The sequence below is a fragment of the Tachypleus tridentatus genome, chromosome 1 (assembly GCF_004210375.1).
Source record: "Tachypleus tridentatus isolate NWPU-2018 chromosome 1, ASM421037v1, whole genome shotgun sequence".
NCBI lineage: Eukaryota > Metazoa > Arthropoda > Merostomata > Xiphosura > Limulidae > Tachypleus > Tachypleus tridentatus.
Genome location: NC_134825.1, coordinates 148523964 through 148540508, shown reverse-complemented (window position 1 = coordinate 148540508; position 16545 = coordinate 148523964). Strand labels below are relative to the sequence as shown.

The window sequence follows — 16545 nt, the reverse complement described above, 5'->3', positions numbered from 1 at the left end:
GATAAAGAAAAATCAAAATCTAGAGTAGCACATTAGTCATATACTATTATTAGTAAACAGTTAGTAACAAACCAGTTGCTTTTTTCAACTGGGGGAGTACAAATCATTCAGTGAAGTATCAAAATTAATGTTAGTTACCATATACATTGAGTTACTCAATCAATTTGAAGTGAAATTGCACAAGTTTATTTGTACACTAGTCATAGTATAAAATCCTACCTAATTTAACTAAAACACACTAATGTACAATACCATAGACAGCATTAAAAATTATTTGCAACAAATAATCTTCAAGGTAAAAACAAACTTACAAAACAACAAAGGAATCAGTTCTAATGTAAAGGTAACCATTATCTGGAACAATGTTCTTTTAAACTGTAATTGACTATGCACTTGGGTATCAAATAATTTTAAAAAGTTTTATGGAACATAAAAATGCTATAGATAAACAATGTCTGTTCAGTTAATGCTGATTTATATTCAAAATGAATAAATAAATTTCTGTGTTACAAACTTGTGAAATGGTTTAATTATGTAGTACATATTGCTACTATATTATTTGACTTATAATAAACTCTTACTTGATATATGTGGATTTGAAATATATTCGTTTATGCTTTTGGTTCATTTCATGCCATTTTGATGAGTAAGGCCTGAAGGAATGATAACTTCAACAGGCCATATCGTCTTCTGTTAGTGTTACCTCAATCCTTCTTAAGTCAATAATAATAACATAAAAAGCCTCTTTTTTTTTTTCCACAAAAGAAAAAATGTGATCAACTTTTAGTTATACGGTAAAACTCTTAAGTTAACTCATTAAAATTCTTCCCAATTAACCAGCACTGTGTTTAGTGTGGAGCAATAAATAACAATTTGCAAATATATTACATTTGTAGATTTCAGAATAAATTAATAAATGTTAGTTATTATATTTATACTAACATTATTAGTAGTATAAATAATAAATAAATTCTAGTTATTATATTTACACTAAAAAAATTGTTTGTAAAAATTTAAAAATATAAAAGTATATATATATTAAAAACAAACTACAAAGCCACTAACAGCAAGTAACGGCCCTCTTCCTATCGTGGTTTTCCCTTTAGGTATTTCAATATCTTTATGCCTCTCGTCAAGACGCCTTAAAAACACTTTAACCATTCTTACAGCCGTATTAATTAACGGCTTTTAATCAATATTAAACAAATCAATAACTAAATATTTTTAAGAGTGTAAACACTCCATCCAAATAACTAACTGCGATTTTAACGCCGTCTGGTCAAAAGCAATATGACTTAGCATAACAAAAAAAAAAAAATACATGCTTGAAATCAAAACAGTAGAGCATAAAAAAATAATGTTCTAAAGCTTTTTAGTTTAAATCGTATAATGTGAGAAATTAAAGCTGATATTGCTTAATAACAAACAACAACAACTATTTATTTTTCTGTTAAGACGTGGCCCGGAATGGCCAGGTGGTAAGGCACTCGACTCGTAATTCGCGGGTTCGAATCTCTGTGACACCAAACATGCTCGCCCTTTCACCTGTAGGGGTATTATAATGTGACGGTCAATCCCACTATTCATTGGTAAAAGAGTACCCCAAGAGTTGGCGGTGGGTGGTGGTGACTAGCTACCTTCCTTCTATTCTTACACTGCTAAATTAGGGACGGCAAGCGCAGATAGCCCTAGCGTTGCTTTGCGCGTAATTCCAAAACAAACAAACAAATTTCATTCTAAAGCGTAAAACATGCCAAAAATCAATACGAATACAGAGAAAACGGAGCAGGAGAAATGTCCCTCATCGAAAACATAATCTACCAAATCATTTGTAATATATATGGAAAAGCATGTATAGGAGAAACCGGAAGACCTTTTCACACGTTCACAACACATCACTACGTTATGTACGCATGATCGACACCAAAATCCTCCAGTATAACACTTCTTATAGAAAGACGGAACCCCAAACACAGACAACCCACTCAAACTCTCTATCTGTAACTAGACAAAATGTATGTAAGCTCTTTTATATGCAAAAACGGCTCGTTTGGGTCCCTTTTTGCATATAAATTTCTCAACAAGTGGGTTTCTCGACATCACTGATTATGTAAGCTCTACTTATTAACAATAAAAATCCAAAATTAACAAAAAAATTGGGTGGTACATCTAACTAACTCACTATTCATAAAACATTCGTTTCTTAGCAGCTTCTATTTTTAGAGCGTTTTCAGTTAATCATAAAACATATTATCGATCTCTTTATTTTTATTTTTATATTTTATTTGTGATATGTTTGTATACCTACATAATTATTATTATAACTATACTATAATATCAGTACATAAACAACTGTCGATACAACGTCAAGGGCAATGCTCTTCTTCAGATGTCACTACCTGAATGGTTAATCCGTAACCGAAAACATTTTAAATCGAACACCGTGTGACAATGTCAGAAACGAACGCGTATAACAGAACTTATAAACATCTGAAACAATAGGAAATTGTATAAGTATATATATATATATATATAAACACACACACATACCTCTCCCTACATATATATATTTGTACATATATATATATATATATATATATATATGTATATACACATATATAGGTACATCCAGATATATACACGCATGCGTACTCGCGCGCACACACATATATGACCATATATGCTTGTTTGTTTGGGAATTTCGCACAAAGCTACTCGAGGGTTATCTGTGCTAGCCGTCCCTAATTTAGCAGTGTAAGACTAGAGGGAAGGCAGCTAGTCATCACCACCCACCGCCAACTCTTGGGCTACTCTTTTACCAACGAATAGTGGGATTGACCGTCACATTATACACCCCCAGGGCTGGGAGGGCGAGCATGTTTAGCGCGAACCCATGACCCTCGGATTACGAGTCGCACGTCTTACGCGCTAGGCCATGCCGGGCCTATGACCATATATGCATTGTAATTTAAAAAATAAATAGAAAGACACATAATTCACTGTAAAAAATCATTTAAGCGTGGATAAAACTAAAGCGAGAAGTATTAAAAAAAACTTAAAAAGTTCATTTAATCTGTTGGGGTGGAAAGTTCTTAGGTCAAAAATTATTTTGTTTTCTTGTGATTTACGATTATGTTTGTTTGTTGGGGCCTTCTTCAAGACAAGTATTCTGAAATGGTCAAGGGAATGGTTGGGCAAATTGAAGTGTCAGGTGACTGGTTTATCTGCGTTATAATTTATTATATCTCCAAGACGTTCTCGGGTAGATTATGCTAATAATCTACTGGTTTCTCTTATATATAAGTTTGCACAGCATAAGCAAACAACAGAATATATGACGCACTTTGATGTGTAGTTATATTGATCTTTAATGTAAAAACTCGATTTAGGACCCTGCACTGATGTTCTTGGGTCAGTGTAAGCACATGTGTTATAGCACTTTCTATTACAAGGACAGCTACCTACAATAAAATATGTGTCTGTTGAAGTTTGAGGCTATTATGCAATATAATTTCCAACATTGATATCGTGACGGAAGGAAGTTATGGAGGGACATGGAAAAATGTGTTTAGTGGTGTTAGATTATTTTAAAATGTGAAAATTCTGAAGAATAATGCCTTTAATTTATTTGTTATAATGTAGTATGTAAGAATAATAGGTGGCCTGGTACAGAGAGTTTAGAATTTATTTCGGTGAGATATGAAATGTTGTGGTCTTGAGCTGAGAGGTGTTGTTGGTTTCAGAATATTTATGAAGTACTTACGGTCAACGAATAAATTATTCCAATTCTGTTGAACGGGGATTGAAATAATTGGGTTCACAATACATTTTACGCAGTTCAATGAACTGGGATTTTGTAGTTGTTCTTTTTTACATGTACGGGATGGCTGGAATAAAAGTGCAAACAGTTGTGGTTTCTGCAGGTTTATACTGAAAACTAGCTGTTATTTTATCAGAAGATATAGAAAGAATAATATCCAGGAATGGTAGTGACGGAGTCAGAAATGTCATGCGTTTAAAACAATGAAGAATGGAAGTTACTTACATAATGAATAGCCCGGCATGGCCAGATGGTTAAGGCTTTCGACTCGTAATCTGAGGGTCGTGGGTTCAATCCCGTTGCACCAAACATGCTTGCCCTTTCAGTCGTAGGGGCGTTATAATGTTACGGTCAGTCCCACTATTCGTTGGTAAAATAGTAGCCTAAGGGTTGGTGGTGGGTGGTGATGACTAGCTGCCTTCCATCTAGTCTTACACCGCTAAATTAGAGACGGCTAGCACAGATAGCCCTCGAGTAGCTTTGTGCGAAATTTCCAAACAAACAAACAAACCGTGAAGGTTCCAACAACGTCATGATACATCTCTCGTAAAGTAGTGTTAAGGGGCCATCATACCGTGCAAACATCCGTGCAGTGTCCTAAATTGAGTTTCTACATTAAGGATCATTATAATTGCACATCAAAGTGCGTCATGTATTCTATTGTTTGCTCAAGTTGTGCAACCAGTAGATTATTAGCAGAACGTACCCGAAAACATCTCAGATATATAATAAATTGTAACACAGATAAACCTCAATTTGCACAACCATACCCTTGACCGTTTCAAAATACTTATTTTGAAGAACGCCCCTACAAATAAACATAGCGGTAAATTACAAGAAAAACGTTTTTTGACCTGGAAACTTTTCACCTCAGTAGACTAAATGAACATTTTTAGTTTCTTGTAATATTTTTATATTTAGTTTTTCCCACACTTAAATGGCTTTATACAGTGAATTATGTATCTCTCTGCTCATTTTTAAAAATTATAATGCATATATGGTTATATATGTATGTATAATACATTTATGTATATGTATGTGTATATATATATATGTGGAGAGGTTTTGTGTCTATGTGTTTATACACACACACATATTGTTACAGATTTTTCTAAGTATTGTTATACGCGTTCGATTTAGGATATTTTCGTTTAAGGATTTACTGATCAGTTAGTGGTACCTGAACAAGGGCATTGCCCGCAACGTTGTATCGACAATAGTAGATATATTAATACTATATGTAGTTAACTTCTCGGTGGTTTTACCTTCAACATTTTCTTTTATCTCTTTTAACAACCACCATGCGTAATTTCCTACACAGTTTTAAACCAAATATAATATTAGTACAATAAGAAAACGATAAAAATATTTTATACATTGTCACATGCCTGTTACGACAGACTTGAGAAATAGAACATTACAAGCATTTTTATAATTTAACGAATAATCTAATATCAAATACTTATGTGTATTAACTGTGATAAATCCACAAAAACAAGACGTTGATTGAATAAAAATATATTCCTTTTTATTTATCTAGAGTAAATGTTTTTTCTAAACAATTAGTTGTATCTTTTCACCACAATCAGTAACTACCTCACATTGCAGAAACGTGATACTGATAAGTGTAAAACCTTAGGAACTGGAACTATTAACCTTAAGCTTTCTTAAATAAAAAAAACTTATCAAGTATGCTGCAAAATAACATTTGGTGAAAATGCTTTCGTTTTTTAACAGATCTTCTGTTCAACATTTTATAAGAACAACATATGTTTGCTGATAGTCGTACAGGTAGTCGTGGCGGTTTGTTGTAATATGTACGATATTAGCCGAATAGTTTTTATTCATTCACAGTGGATAGAAAAATCGCTATCACTCGAAAAGATATTTACTTTTGTTTGTGACATAGCGATAGTATTAGCTTCAATGTATATCAAACTAACTAAATCAGGCTGCTTCAAACATAAGCTTCTTAAATTTTTCCAATCGGTTATTACATCACTTATCATGGCTACACTTCTTCTCAAAATGATATATCTGACACAAAAGTATACAACTATAAAATAGCTTATAAAAACAACGTCGGCTGGAAACTGAAAACCACAGTAATCTCTGTCATGAACAACAAATACTTTTTTTTTATACTTTTCTAAATAAAAAATTAGCTTGATTGTTTATCTCTTGTCAGAAGTATTTGACTGTGAAAAATATGTGAAATTAGAGCAACAAAGATGATATTGTGTGTCTTTATAAGATTGATTCTGTCATTAATTAACTGCATCTTTAAACATGATGTGGAATCAGTAATTAAAGAAGTAGGTCTTCAGTGTTAATTTTTCACAGTTACTGTGTATTTGCCCTGATGTAATTGCAGTTGTTGGTTCTACGGGTTTCTGTTATATCGGTACGTGTATGAAACTGATGATTTATTACCCACGTTAAGAAAATTACAGATCTGGTTACTTAACAACTTTCAACCTGCTTTCTTTGACAGATATACCGACTCTTGATGACGAGAAACCCACTTAAAATAATAAAAATGTATCTCAGAATGGCTGGTATGGGTATTAACAAGTGTTAGTACCCACACCAGCCCTTCTGAGGTACATAGATTTCCCGACTACAAAAGATGCAACCAAGATTGCCCTGAAGGAGAGACTATTTATATAACTTAAGCAACCTTATATTTTACTATGCAGTGTTTACAGTATCGATAGCTATTTGGTTATGCCAGCTACTTCTTCACGAATTGTTGGTTAGATTTTAACTTAAGCTGTCTAATGTAATGTTTTTATTGAGAATCCCTTAGTCAATAAAACAAGACTATATAAAAAAACAAAAACACTTTCGTTTGAACCCAATTAACACTGATTATCTGTGGAATTATTTATTGTTGACTGGAGCACGAGCTAAATGTCAGGATTATTTGTGCAGACTTTCTTATTTTTTATGGTGATTAATTAGCTTTCTGTTGCACTAACATCAGAGAATAATATAAGAGGTGTTATTTGTAATAAAAACATGAGACATTGATTCTTTGTCTAAGTAAGAGATTGAACTTCACACATAACTTTAACAGTGTAATGCCGAATGTTCTATACAACAATCATTACATTATAAATAATATTTGTTGACAAATGCATATTTGTGTGATGTACTAATTCTTGTTTTATAATATTTCGTCAAAGAGAAAGAAAACGAAATTATGGAAAAGTTAAAAGGTATTGTTTCTGTGGGCGATCCCTATGAAAAATACACAATGATAAAACAAACTGGCCAAGGGTAAGTTTAAATGTAATATGTACATCAGGAGCTTTTTTCTGCATTTAAATTTGAAGAAAAGTGTGGTAACTTGAATAAGATAGGTACTCTGACTAGTACTAGATTTTTAGTTTGCGGTTCTGTACGAGAGTTGTTCGGAGACTGAGCCCAAAGAATGAAGATTTAACATTTTGTGAAAAGTTGCAAAAGAATAGTATAGTGATTGAAAAGTAAATTTCTAATCAGTAGTAAAATATTAAAGACAAAAAGTTCATTTTTGGAACATAGCACTAATTAATTAGCAAGTATTATTTTATTTTAAATATATCACTTCATCAGTCGTTCACCTGTTGTTTTTTTTTATGACGGTATTTTGTTTAATGTTTATTGTACTTCCATTAGTTTGTTGGGTTTTTTTTTTAATATTCAGTTGAGTGATTATATGATATTAAACTGATTTTTTGTAAATTTTACATTACATTTTCTTTCTTTCTCTTTCAAATACCAATATATAACTGGAAAATAAGTTTTGGGTCACTATCCTTCCGAATTTTCCAACAAAGGTTAAGTAAATGTCATATACTAGATACTGAAATGTAAAACAAGATATTTTGACACTTTCTGCATAATACTTTCAACTTTGACAATATTTCACTTTATCCTTCTGTAGAAGAAAAAGATTACTAAAGTTGTAAACACGGAAGTGGACATGAGAAATGTACAACCTCAAACAGAAAAAATACAAATTTATTTATTTTATTTGCATAATGACTTAATTATTACAAATATACATATTTTATTCGTTCCAATGATTTGTTTCCGTACTATGTATTACTTCCATTCACATTAATAGTTGTTCTCCTAATTCGTAATGACGAGAAAACCATTTGAAGCAATAATGTATCTCAAGACGACTGGTATGGGTATTAACACATTTACCAAATTAAAGCAGAGAACAACGTTTTGACCTTCTTAGGTCATCTTCAGGTTAACCAATAATAGCTATTTTTGTAATGACGAGAAACCCACTTGAAATAAAAATTATCTCAGAACGGCTGGTATGGGTATTAACACTTTTACTGATAAGGAGAGAATAACGTTTCGACCTTCCTAGGTCATCTTTAGGTTAACAAAGAGAGAGTGTTTGAACAGTCAACGTCGAAACGTTATTCTCTCCTTATCAGTAAAAGTGTTAATACCCATACCAGCCGTTCTGAGATACAACAGCTATTTACGTTTGGTACTGCCCTCTATATGCAAAAATGTTTTTTACGCATACCACAAGTTTTCTACCACTTCTCCACTGGAAATATTTGTTTCCAACGAGTCTCTCATACAAATTATCATGCAAAACCCTTCACCAATAAAAGTGCTGCACATTCTTGTTACGCATATTATTTATATTCAGTTATACTAGACTATCATTTCTTTTTTGGCACGACTTTGTTAGACGTTTGAATTTTTTTAGCATGCTCCTAATTATAAAAATAGTTATATTTCCGAAGTGATCTTTTTTATTAAGCATTTGTTTACTATGCAACGGGCATCTTTATTTTAAATTTACTATCCAATCTTTATTGTTTTCTTGTTTATTTGTTTTTTGTCTCGCACTTTTGTATTCATTTATCAAATAATTTTTTCGATTTATTATTTACCATGAATTTCGAGGTCAACGTTACCACTTGAATATCACACTTCTTATAAACCACCTTTTCATTCGTGGTAGATGTGGTCACCTGTTGTTGGATTTGTCTGTGATTATTTACCAGGAAATAGGTTACCATATGGGTCAACCACCTTCTCCTGCACTTTCTCAAGAACATATCAAATCTGTTCAATATAACGAAGATTTTAATATCCTTCTCTACCATCAAATTTGTCACGTCTTCCTGTGCCCCATCTACGGAATCAGCTAGGCCTTAAAGGTGTGTTTAGATATCATTTCTCAAGTTTTATCCGCTTACTCGATTTCTTATTATTCCTGTACTCTCATGTTGCATGATAGTTCTCCTTATTTAGTTTTTCCATCTTCTCTAGAGATTAAATTTCTTGTGGGGCATTTTATTTCCCAATTGATTGAGGGTGCGAGCATATCTTCCCCTCATGGACTAATAAACACTTTGATTTGGTATACCATCAAGCTGATTGTTCTTAGCATTTGAGGCTTATTTTATCAACTTTGGGATACTCTCTGATTTTCTGCAAGGTTTAACCAATATCCAGTTTTCACATATTCGTCTTAATCTTACTTTATTCTAATGGTATTTATTTACAATACATCATCTATCTTAAGCGCTGCACTAATATCTTGAGTGTTTATGGAGGGCAGCATCATTTGTCATCTTCGATTCCTGACTTGCACACGTGTTTTTTTCTGTTGTTGAGAACTTGTGTGTCTCAATATGGCCTTTTCCCTGGTTCCTTTACCACCCACTTAACTCAGAAATTTACATATTGCCCCTTCTCTTTGGTGGTCTTTATCAATCATGACACTTTGAAATTACGTGCGTAATCCTCAACCATTTCTTGATTGGTAAATTGTTTGTCACAGTGAAAACCTCGAGAAGCTCATAGTCCCATTTCCTGTTTCAGTCCGCAATGCTTACCTTTTATTTCTTCCAGAAATTTTGTACTTCATCATTTTCTTTCATGTAAATTGACACAACGCCAACAGTATCAGTGACTGCCAAGTGAATTCAGGTTTAGTGGGAGCTCGATTGTGAGAATTTATTTTCCTTTGGTGATCTTTCATTACAAATCAGTGGGTTATTTCGGTTCTATCAGATGGACTTTCACTACAATCTCGTTCTACGCTTACTTTTCATAGGTACTCATTTCCTGTCCTCTCCCTCAGGATCCCATCATTGACAGGCCATTGAACCTGTGACTCATCTCAGTTTTATTCCAGACTATGTGCAATCTCCAATAAAACTGGTGACTTGCAGTCTCTCATAGATTTGTTCCACTTCACTCAACTTCTCATTCTCCCTCTTTTATCATGGAATTCTCTCTCACCCTCATGTGGGTTTTACTCGAGGTATGTGGATGACCAAGATATCGTGAATGCTCTCTTACATATCCAAGTAACTCTGCAGTCGTAATCATATTTTTGATTTGTCCATCAAGGAAGTGAGCTATCAGTTTTACAAACTCCCATTAAGGTTTGGCCCCATATGTTTTTGTTGAATCATTTGAACTTTTACTCATCATTGTCATGCTTTTGGGTCGCGTTTTCAATATTATATGGATGATTGGCTACTTTTAGTTCATTCTGAACAAGTTATACACTTCAACTGCTCCAGGAGATAGCTTGAATGGGCTGGCTAATCAAATTCGAACTCCTGATGTGCTATTACTTTTGGGGCTGTGTTCTTCTGTGGCTACCATAATCCTTTTTATTCAGGCTCATATGTCAGCTGTTCAGTGGCTCTTCACGATCAGTGGATTTTTACATGGGATCCTTTGCAGGCTCTATAATGGTTGGTCAGGATCCACAGATCAGCGGGTGTCCCACTTTTTCATCCTGTTTGGATATGAATCTTATATCTAAAGATGGATTGATCAACAGGGAGCTTTGAAGTGCTGGTTTACAGCTTAGGAGTCTTATCATATCAACACTTTGGAGCTTCTAACTGTATCTCAGACTTTGTATCATTTCCTTTATCTGGCCAGACATTATATGGTCATGATTCGTCCCAACATTTCCACGGTGGTTATCTATCTCAGTCCCCAAGGTGGTACCCATTCTCGATCCTTATGTTTTTATGTGTTGTATCTCATTTTCTTGACCCACAAGCAAAATATCCACATAATTGTATGTCACGTTGCAGGTGTTTCAATCTTGTCACAGATGACCTTTCCCATCCAAACAAAATCCTTCCAGTAAAGTGGTCTCTCATTCCTGTTGTCTCCCAATGGCTTTGATTTTAGTGGGATACTGTTTGCATCGATGCCATTACAACAACCACAAGCTACTTCTCTTTTGGTCTCTAGTCCCTCATCCTCCTTTCCTGACTATTATTCATACCACTCCATGTCAAGTCCTTTTGGTTGTCCTTACTGACTAGCTCAGCAGTGGCTTTTGTAATTATCTAGTTATCTCTGTTTCCTTTCCTTCTTTGGTAACCTTGATCATTCCACTCTTTTCGTCCTTCGTCTTCATGCTTGGTTTACATCTCGTCCTTGATGAGTAAATCAGGCTTGTTTTGATGAGTAGTTTCATTTATGGAATGTTCCATTTGCTATTCCTTCATGGAAGTTTATAAGCGTAAATAAAATTTTACGATCAATCCCACTATTAGTTGATAAAACAGTAGCCCAACATTTGACGATGGGTCGTGATGACTAGCTGCCTTCTCTCTAATCTTACACTGCAAAATTAGGGACGGCTAGCACAGATGGCCCTCGTTTAGCTTTGCGCCAAATTCAAAACAAACCAATCTTATTACAACTCACCAGGCAAGATACACATTAATTATTAATTTTGATTTGTTCCTTTTTTATTCCGCGCAAAGCTGCATCAGGTTTATCTGCGCTAGCCGTCCCTAACTTAACAGTTTAAAACTAAAAAGAAAGCAGCTAGTCATCATCACATACTTACCAACTCTTGGGCTGCTCTTTTACCAGTGAATTTTAGGATTGACCGCACATGATAACGCCACACGGCTAAAGGAGAGAGGATGTTTAATGTGACGGGAATTCGAATCCATGACTCTCAGATTAGAGTAGAGCGCCCTAACCAACTGTCCATTTTGGAATTTTATATTCAATTTAGATTAAGATTTTTTGAAAAGATAAAGCTATAAAATCTGTCAAATTATTAATCTGGAAAATTTTAAATATACATCAATACAAATTTTCTTTTTTCTTGGAAAATTACACTTTCGTTAAACATAAAGCGTCTCCACTATAAGAATTTTTGAAAATTACTTGCATTTATGTAAAAAACAAAAACAAAAATCGTATTGTATGTCGAAATGTGTTACCCATAACTATGTTCTTTGTTTTTAAATGGCCCGGCATGGCCAAGCGTGTTAAGGCGTGTGACTCGTAATCTGAGGGTCGCGGATTCGCATCCCCGTCGCGCCAAACATGCTCGCCCTTTCAGCCATGGGGGCGTTATAATGTGACGGTCAATCCCATTATTCGTTGGTAAAAAGAGTAGCCCAAGAGTTGGCGGTGGGTGTGGATGACTAACTGCCTTCCCTCTAGTCTTGCACTGCTAACTTAGGGACGGCTAGCACAGATAGCCCTCGAGTAGCTTTGTGCGAAATTCAAAAACAAACAAACAAACAATTGTTTTTAAATATGTGCTTACTTGATTAAAAATCGACCATATAAATTATCAACCTGCAGTCTCCATCAGCTCTTAAACCTTTCACCTGTAAATTTAAAACTGTGAATGTTTACAATTTGTTTAAACACAATGTATGAAAATCTATGTAGAACTAAAAGATTCAACTGGCTTTGCTTGTAGTGGAAGTAAACGCTAAAATCAGGGGTTCGATTCTCCTCGGTGGACTCAGCAGATAGCGCGATGTGGCTTTGTTATAAGAAAACACACACACACACATTCTGGTGGAAGTAAATAAAACTAAATGTACAAGACCCTTTTTCAATTTCCATTGTTATGCATTCCTATATAGTATAAAGCGTGGGAGTTAAGATGTTGGTGTTATAAATAACTTTATATGAGAACTGAGACAGAACTTTCTACAGACATTTTGCACACAGGGCTCAAGCAATAGATAAAAAACGTACACAACCGGTAGTATAGGGGGAGCTGTGAAGTAAAATTAAATTTACTGATGAATTTAAGGCCATCACATGTTTATTTTATCAGCTCTTTTGTTAAGTTTCCCCAAGTTGACCGAGTCTACGTAACTGTAAAGTGGATTCAGTTTCAACAGACTGTATACACAGTTGCCCTAACCAAATCATTGGTATTTCATGATCAAAAGGGCTTGAAAATTGACAAATCCTGTGTTCATAATCTTCGGTGTTCCGTGTGTGAATATTTTTCTTATAGCAAAGTCACTTCGATGAACACACCTGCTGTGTTCACTGGGAAGTATCGAACCTCTGATTTCAACGTTGTATATCTATAGACTTACCACTATCCCAGTGGGGAACTATAATCTTGGGAACCTTTAGATTTCGCTAACAATGAAAATTTTAACACACACATATATATTTATATACTCTTCAAAAAAAGAAACGCAAAAGGCAAAATATGAGACAAATTGCTAACGAGTTTATTCCGGGTAGTTCTGTATGACATGTGTGAAACTTTGCACATTCACTGCTGAACATCCAAAGTCTGCAAAGGTGAAGTCCACGCTCACTAGGTGAAGTTTAACGTCACTTAACGTCAATAACGAGTATGCCCCCCCGTGAGCATCAATAATTGCTTGGCATCTCCTGCCCATGGAAGCGATGAGATGACGAATCACATCCTGTGGAATGGCTGTCCACTCAGCCTGCAAAGCTGCTGCAAGCTGAGGTAGAGTCTGCGGTTGAGGTTGTCGCCGTCGCAGACGTCGGTCCAACTCGTCCCAAAGATGTTAGATGGGATTTAAATCTAGTGAGCTGGAGGGCCAGAGAAGAACGTTGATGTTGTGGTGTTTCAAGAAGACAGTGGTGAGTCGGGCTGTGTGAGGACGGGCGTTGTCATGTTGAAAAACGTCGTTGATGTTCACCATGATGGGTTGCACATGAGGCCTAAGAATCTCGTAGACGGTTGCGTACGGTCTGATTGGAAATCCTACGCAGCCCTGGTATGGTTGAGGCAGTAGACGTCGCAGTGGTGGTCCTATCCCGAAGGTGACGTAACCGGATGTAGCGATCTTGTGCGGGCGTGGTCACACGAGATCTGCCAGATAGTGGACGGTCACGAGTTGATCCATGTTGTTGGTGACGATTCCATAGCCTTGTGATGGTGCTTGGGTGGACATTCACAGCTCTGGCAACATCTGATCGAGATTCGCCTGCTTCCAAGTGACCAATGGCGTTGTTGCGTTGTGCTTTAGTCAGTCTTGGCGTAACTGTATTGCGTGTCGGTGGCTTAACACTGAGCTATGGAAACCGAAAACCCGTCACTTTTATAGGGATTTTGCACATGTTGCACTTGCAGAACATTCAGATCTCTCAAACAAATTTATTGGACACGCATGCGTTTTGGAAAAAAATCCGATGTTTTCCTCCGTTTTCAAAGTGCACAAGTTTTATTGTCATTTTGGTCTGACAATCAGTCCCTTAACACGTGTAACATCACATACTCTGAGCTTGTAACGTTATTACATATATTTCTCTTTAAAATAACAAAAATATCCCTTTTGCGTTTCTTGTTTTGAAGAGTATATTTACGTTATTGACCCACACTTGCTAAAGAAAGTTAATTTACTAATTATTATAAAATATTATATGAATAACCATAAGTACTTTTGTAAAATCCAACTGATTTAGTACTAAAAGAACTTTCTTGTGACTTTCAGATATATTTGGAGGCGTCTATTAATTTTATAAAGTTCCTGTTGTTGATGAAATGTACAACTAATATTTGTTTGAGAATATTTTATAAAACAAAGCTTGATGCACTGTTAAATATAACTCTGAAATGCATACCTGTTTTCTCATTGATTCACAGAGTTAGATTATTTTTATAAAGTAACAGTTGTATTCTAGAGCAGGGATCACCAAACATTTTTCGCAGGAGGCCAGATTACTTGGGAATGTGAAGCGCGGGCCGCATGATCATTATGTTCAATACTCATAACTAGAACGAAAGCCCTCTGTAAAAGACTTAACACTAAGTTTAGGATGCCACATTAGCCATGTGGGAGTAGCATGCAATATACACATATAATAAAAAACAAACAGAAATACAACCAACATTTTTATCTACCAAAAGGTTATCAAAGAAAGTGACATCAGCAAAAACAATTGTCACATCGCACATAGTGAGTACATATTTGAATTCCACTAAGTCGCAAAAATGTCAGTGAGATTTATGAAATTGGCGTTTGGCTTTCAAAATATCTTCAATGTTCGGTTTTGAATTGCTGCATCCAATCATTAGAATTGCTTTCAAATGTTCATCAGTCAACCTTGATCGATGTACCGACTTCACATACTTCATTTTTGAAAATGTTTGTTCACAGACATAAATTGTTCCGAACACTGGTGCCACACCAGATGCGAACTGCTTCAGCTTTGGAAAATCATCTTCAGATATGCAGCTATAAAATTGAATAAGTTGCCCCTCTCTGTGTTTTGTTTTCAACAAGTCATTTCCTTGCAAATCGATGACCTCCAGCTGAATTTACACTGGCACGTCATCAATGACACAATCAAAAGAATTCTGAAAAAGGAGAATGTCACTTTCGATTCTGTCAAGATCCGAAAATCTCTCTACAAAATGCTTATTTAAATCACCAATAATCTTCTTCTGAAACTCCAGGTTGACATCTTATGTGATTCCAGCATGAAACTCATTGAAACACTGAAAATGAGAGAGGTTTCCTTCTTCCAAATATGCTTCAAACAATGACAGCTTTCTCCGAAATTCTTTAATGATTCTATAGAGAACACAGGCAAAGTTATTCTCACCCTGAAGTTTCAAGTTCAATTCATTCATGTGATGTCAATCAAAATTGACAACTTTGACAACCAGGTTGGATCCGACAGAAGTGGATCGGCTGTATATTTATCGATAAGAAATATATCTATTTCTCTTCTCAGCTTATAAAAACGATACAAGACTTTACCAAGCTAAACCACCTCACAGCCGTGTGATAAGGCAAGTCACAGAAATTCGAATCAATTTCTTTAAGAAACGTCTTGAACTGACGATGATTAAGCGCATGACCCCGAATAAAGTTCACTGCAGAAATGACTGGTTTCAGTACGCAAAAAATATCTAAGTCTTTTCCACAGAGTGCTTGCTGATGTATGATGCAGTGTATAAACAGAGCACTTGGGAGTTGAAGACCTTCCAACTGTTTCCTGATCAGCCCCACCAGACCCTTCTTTACTCCAGCCATGTTTTTTCCTCCATCAACTGTTACACCTCCAAGCTGATTCAACTGAAGGTTATAGTCTTGCAAAGTTTTATGCACTTCCCTGAAATTGTCTTCTCCAGTTGTTCTTCCGTGCATGCTGCAAACTGATGTCAACTCTTTCGTGATCTGAAAGTCCAAATTAACTCCACATATGAACACGAGAAGTTGTGACGCATTCGAGAGATCAGTAGACTCATCCAGTGCCAGAGAATATCATAGGAAGTTTCTAGCTTTTGGCGTATCTGTAATGCGATGTTCTCTCTAAGTTCTTCTGCTCTCCGTACAACTGAAGTTACTGAAAGGCTGATACTTTCAAAGTAATTGGCTTTTTCAGGACACAGCTCATTTGCTGCTTCCATCATACACTCTTTGATGAAGTTGCCGTCAGTAAAAGGTTTTCCTCGC

At 35.3% G+C, this 16545-nt stretch overlaps 1 protein-coding gene across 3 annotated transcripts in view; it reads right to left on the bottom strand.

Annotated features, from left to right (window-relative positions):
* LOC143226704 (uncharacterized) overlaps positions 1-1276 on the bottom strand; it is a 39198-nt gene extending 37922 nt beyond the window's left edge. For all 3 annotated transcript variants that reach the window (XM_076458042.1, XM_076458051.1, XM_076458060.1), the window contains exon 1: positions 1066-1276. In XM_076458042.1, coding sequence (XP_076314157.1) covers positions 1066-1161 — 96 coding nt within the window. In that variant the 5' untranslated portion in view covers positions 1162-1276. The remainder of the gene's footprint in view (positions 1-1065) is intronic.
* Between the last annotated feature and the right edge of the window lie 15269 nt (positions 1277-16545).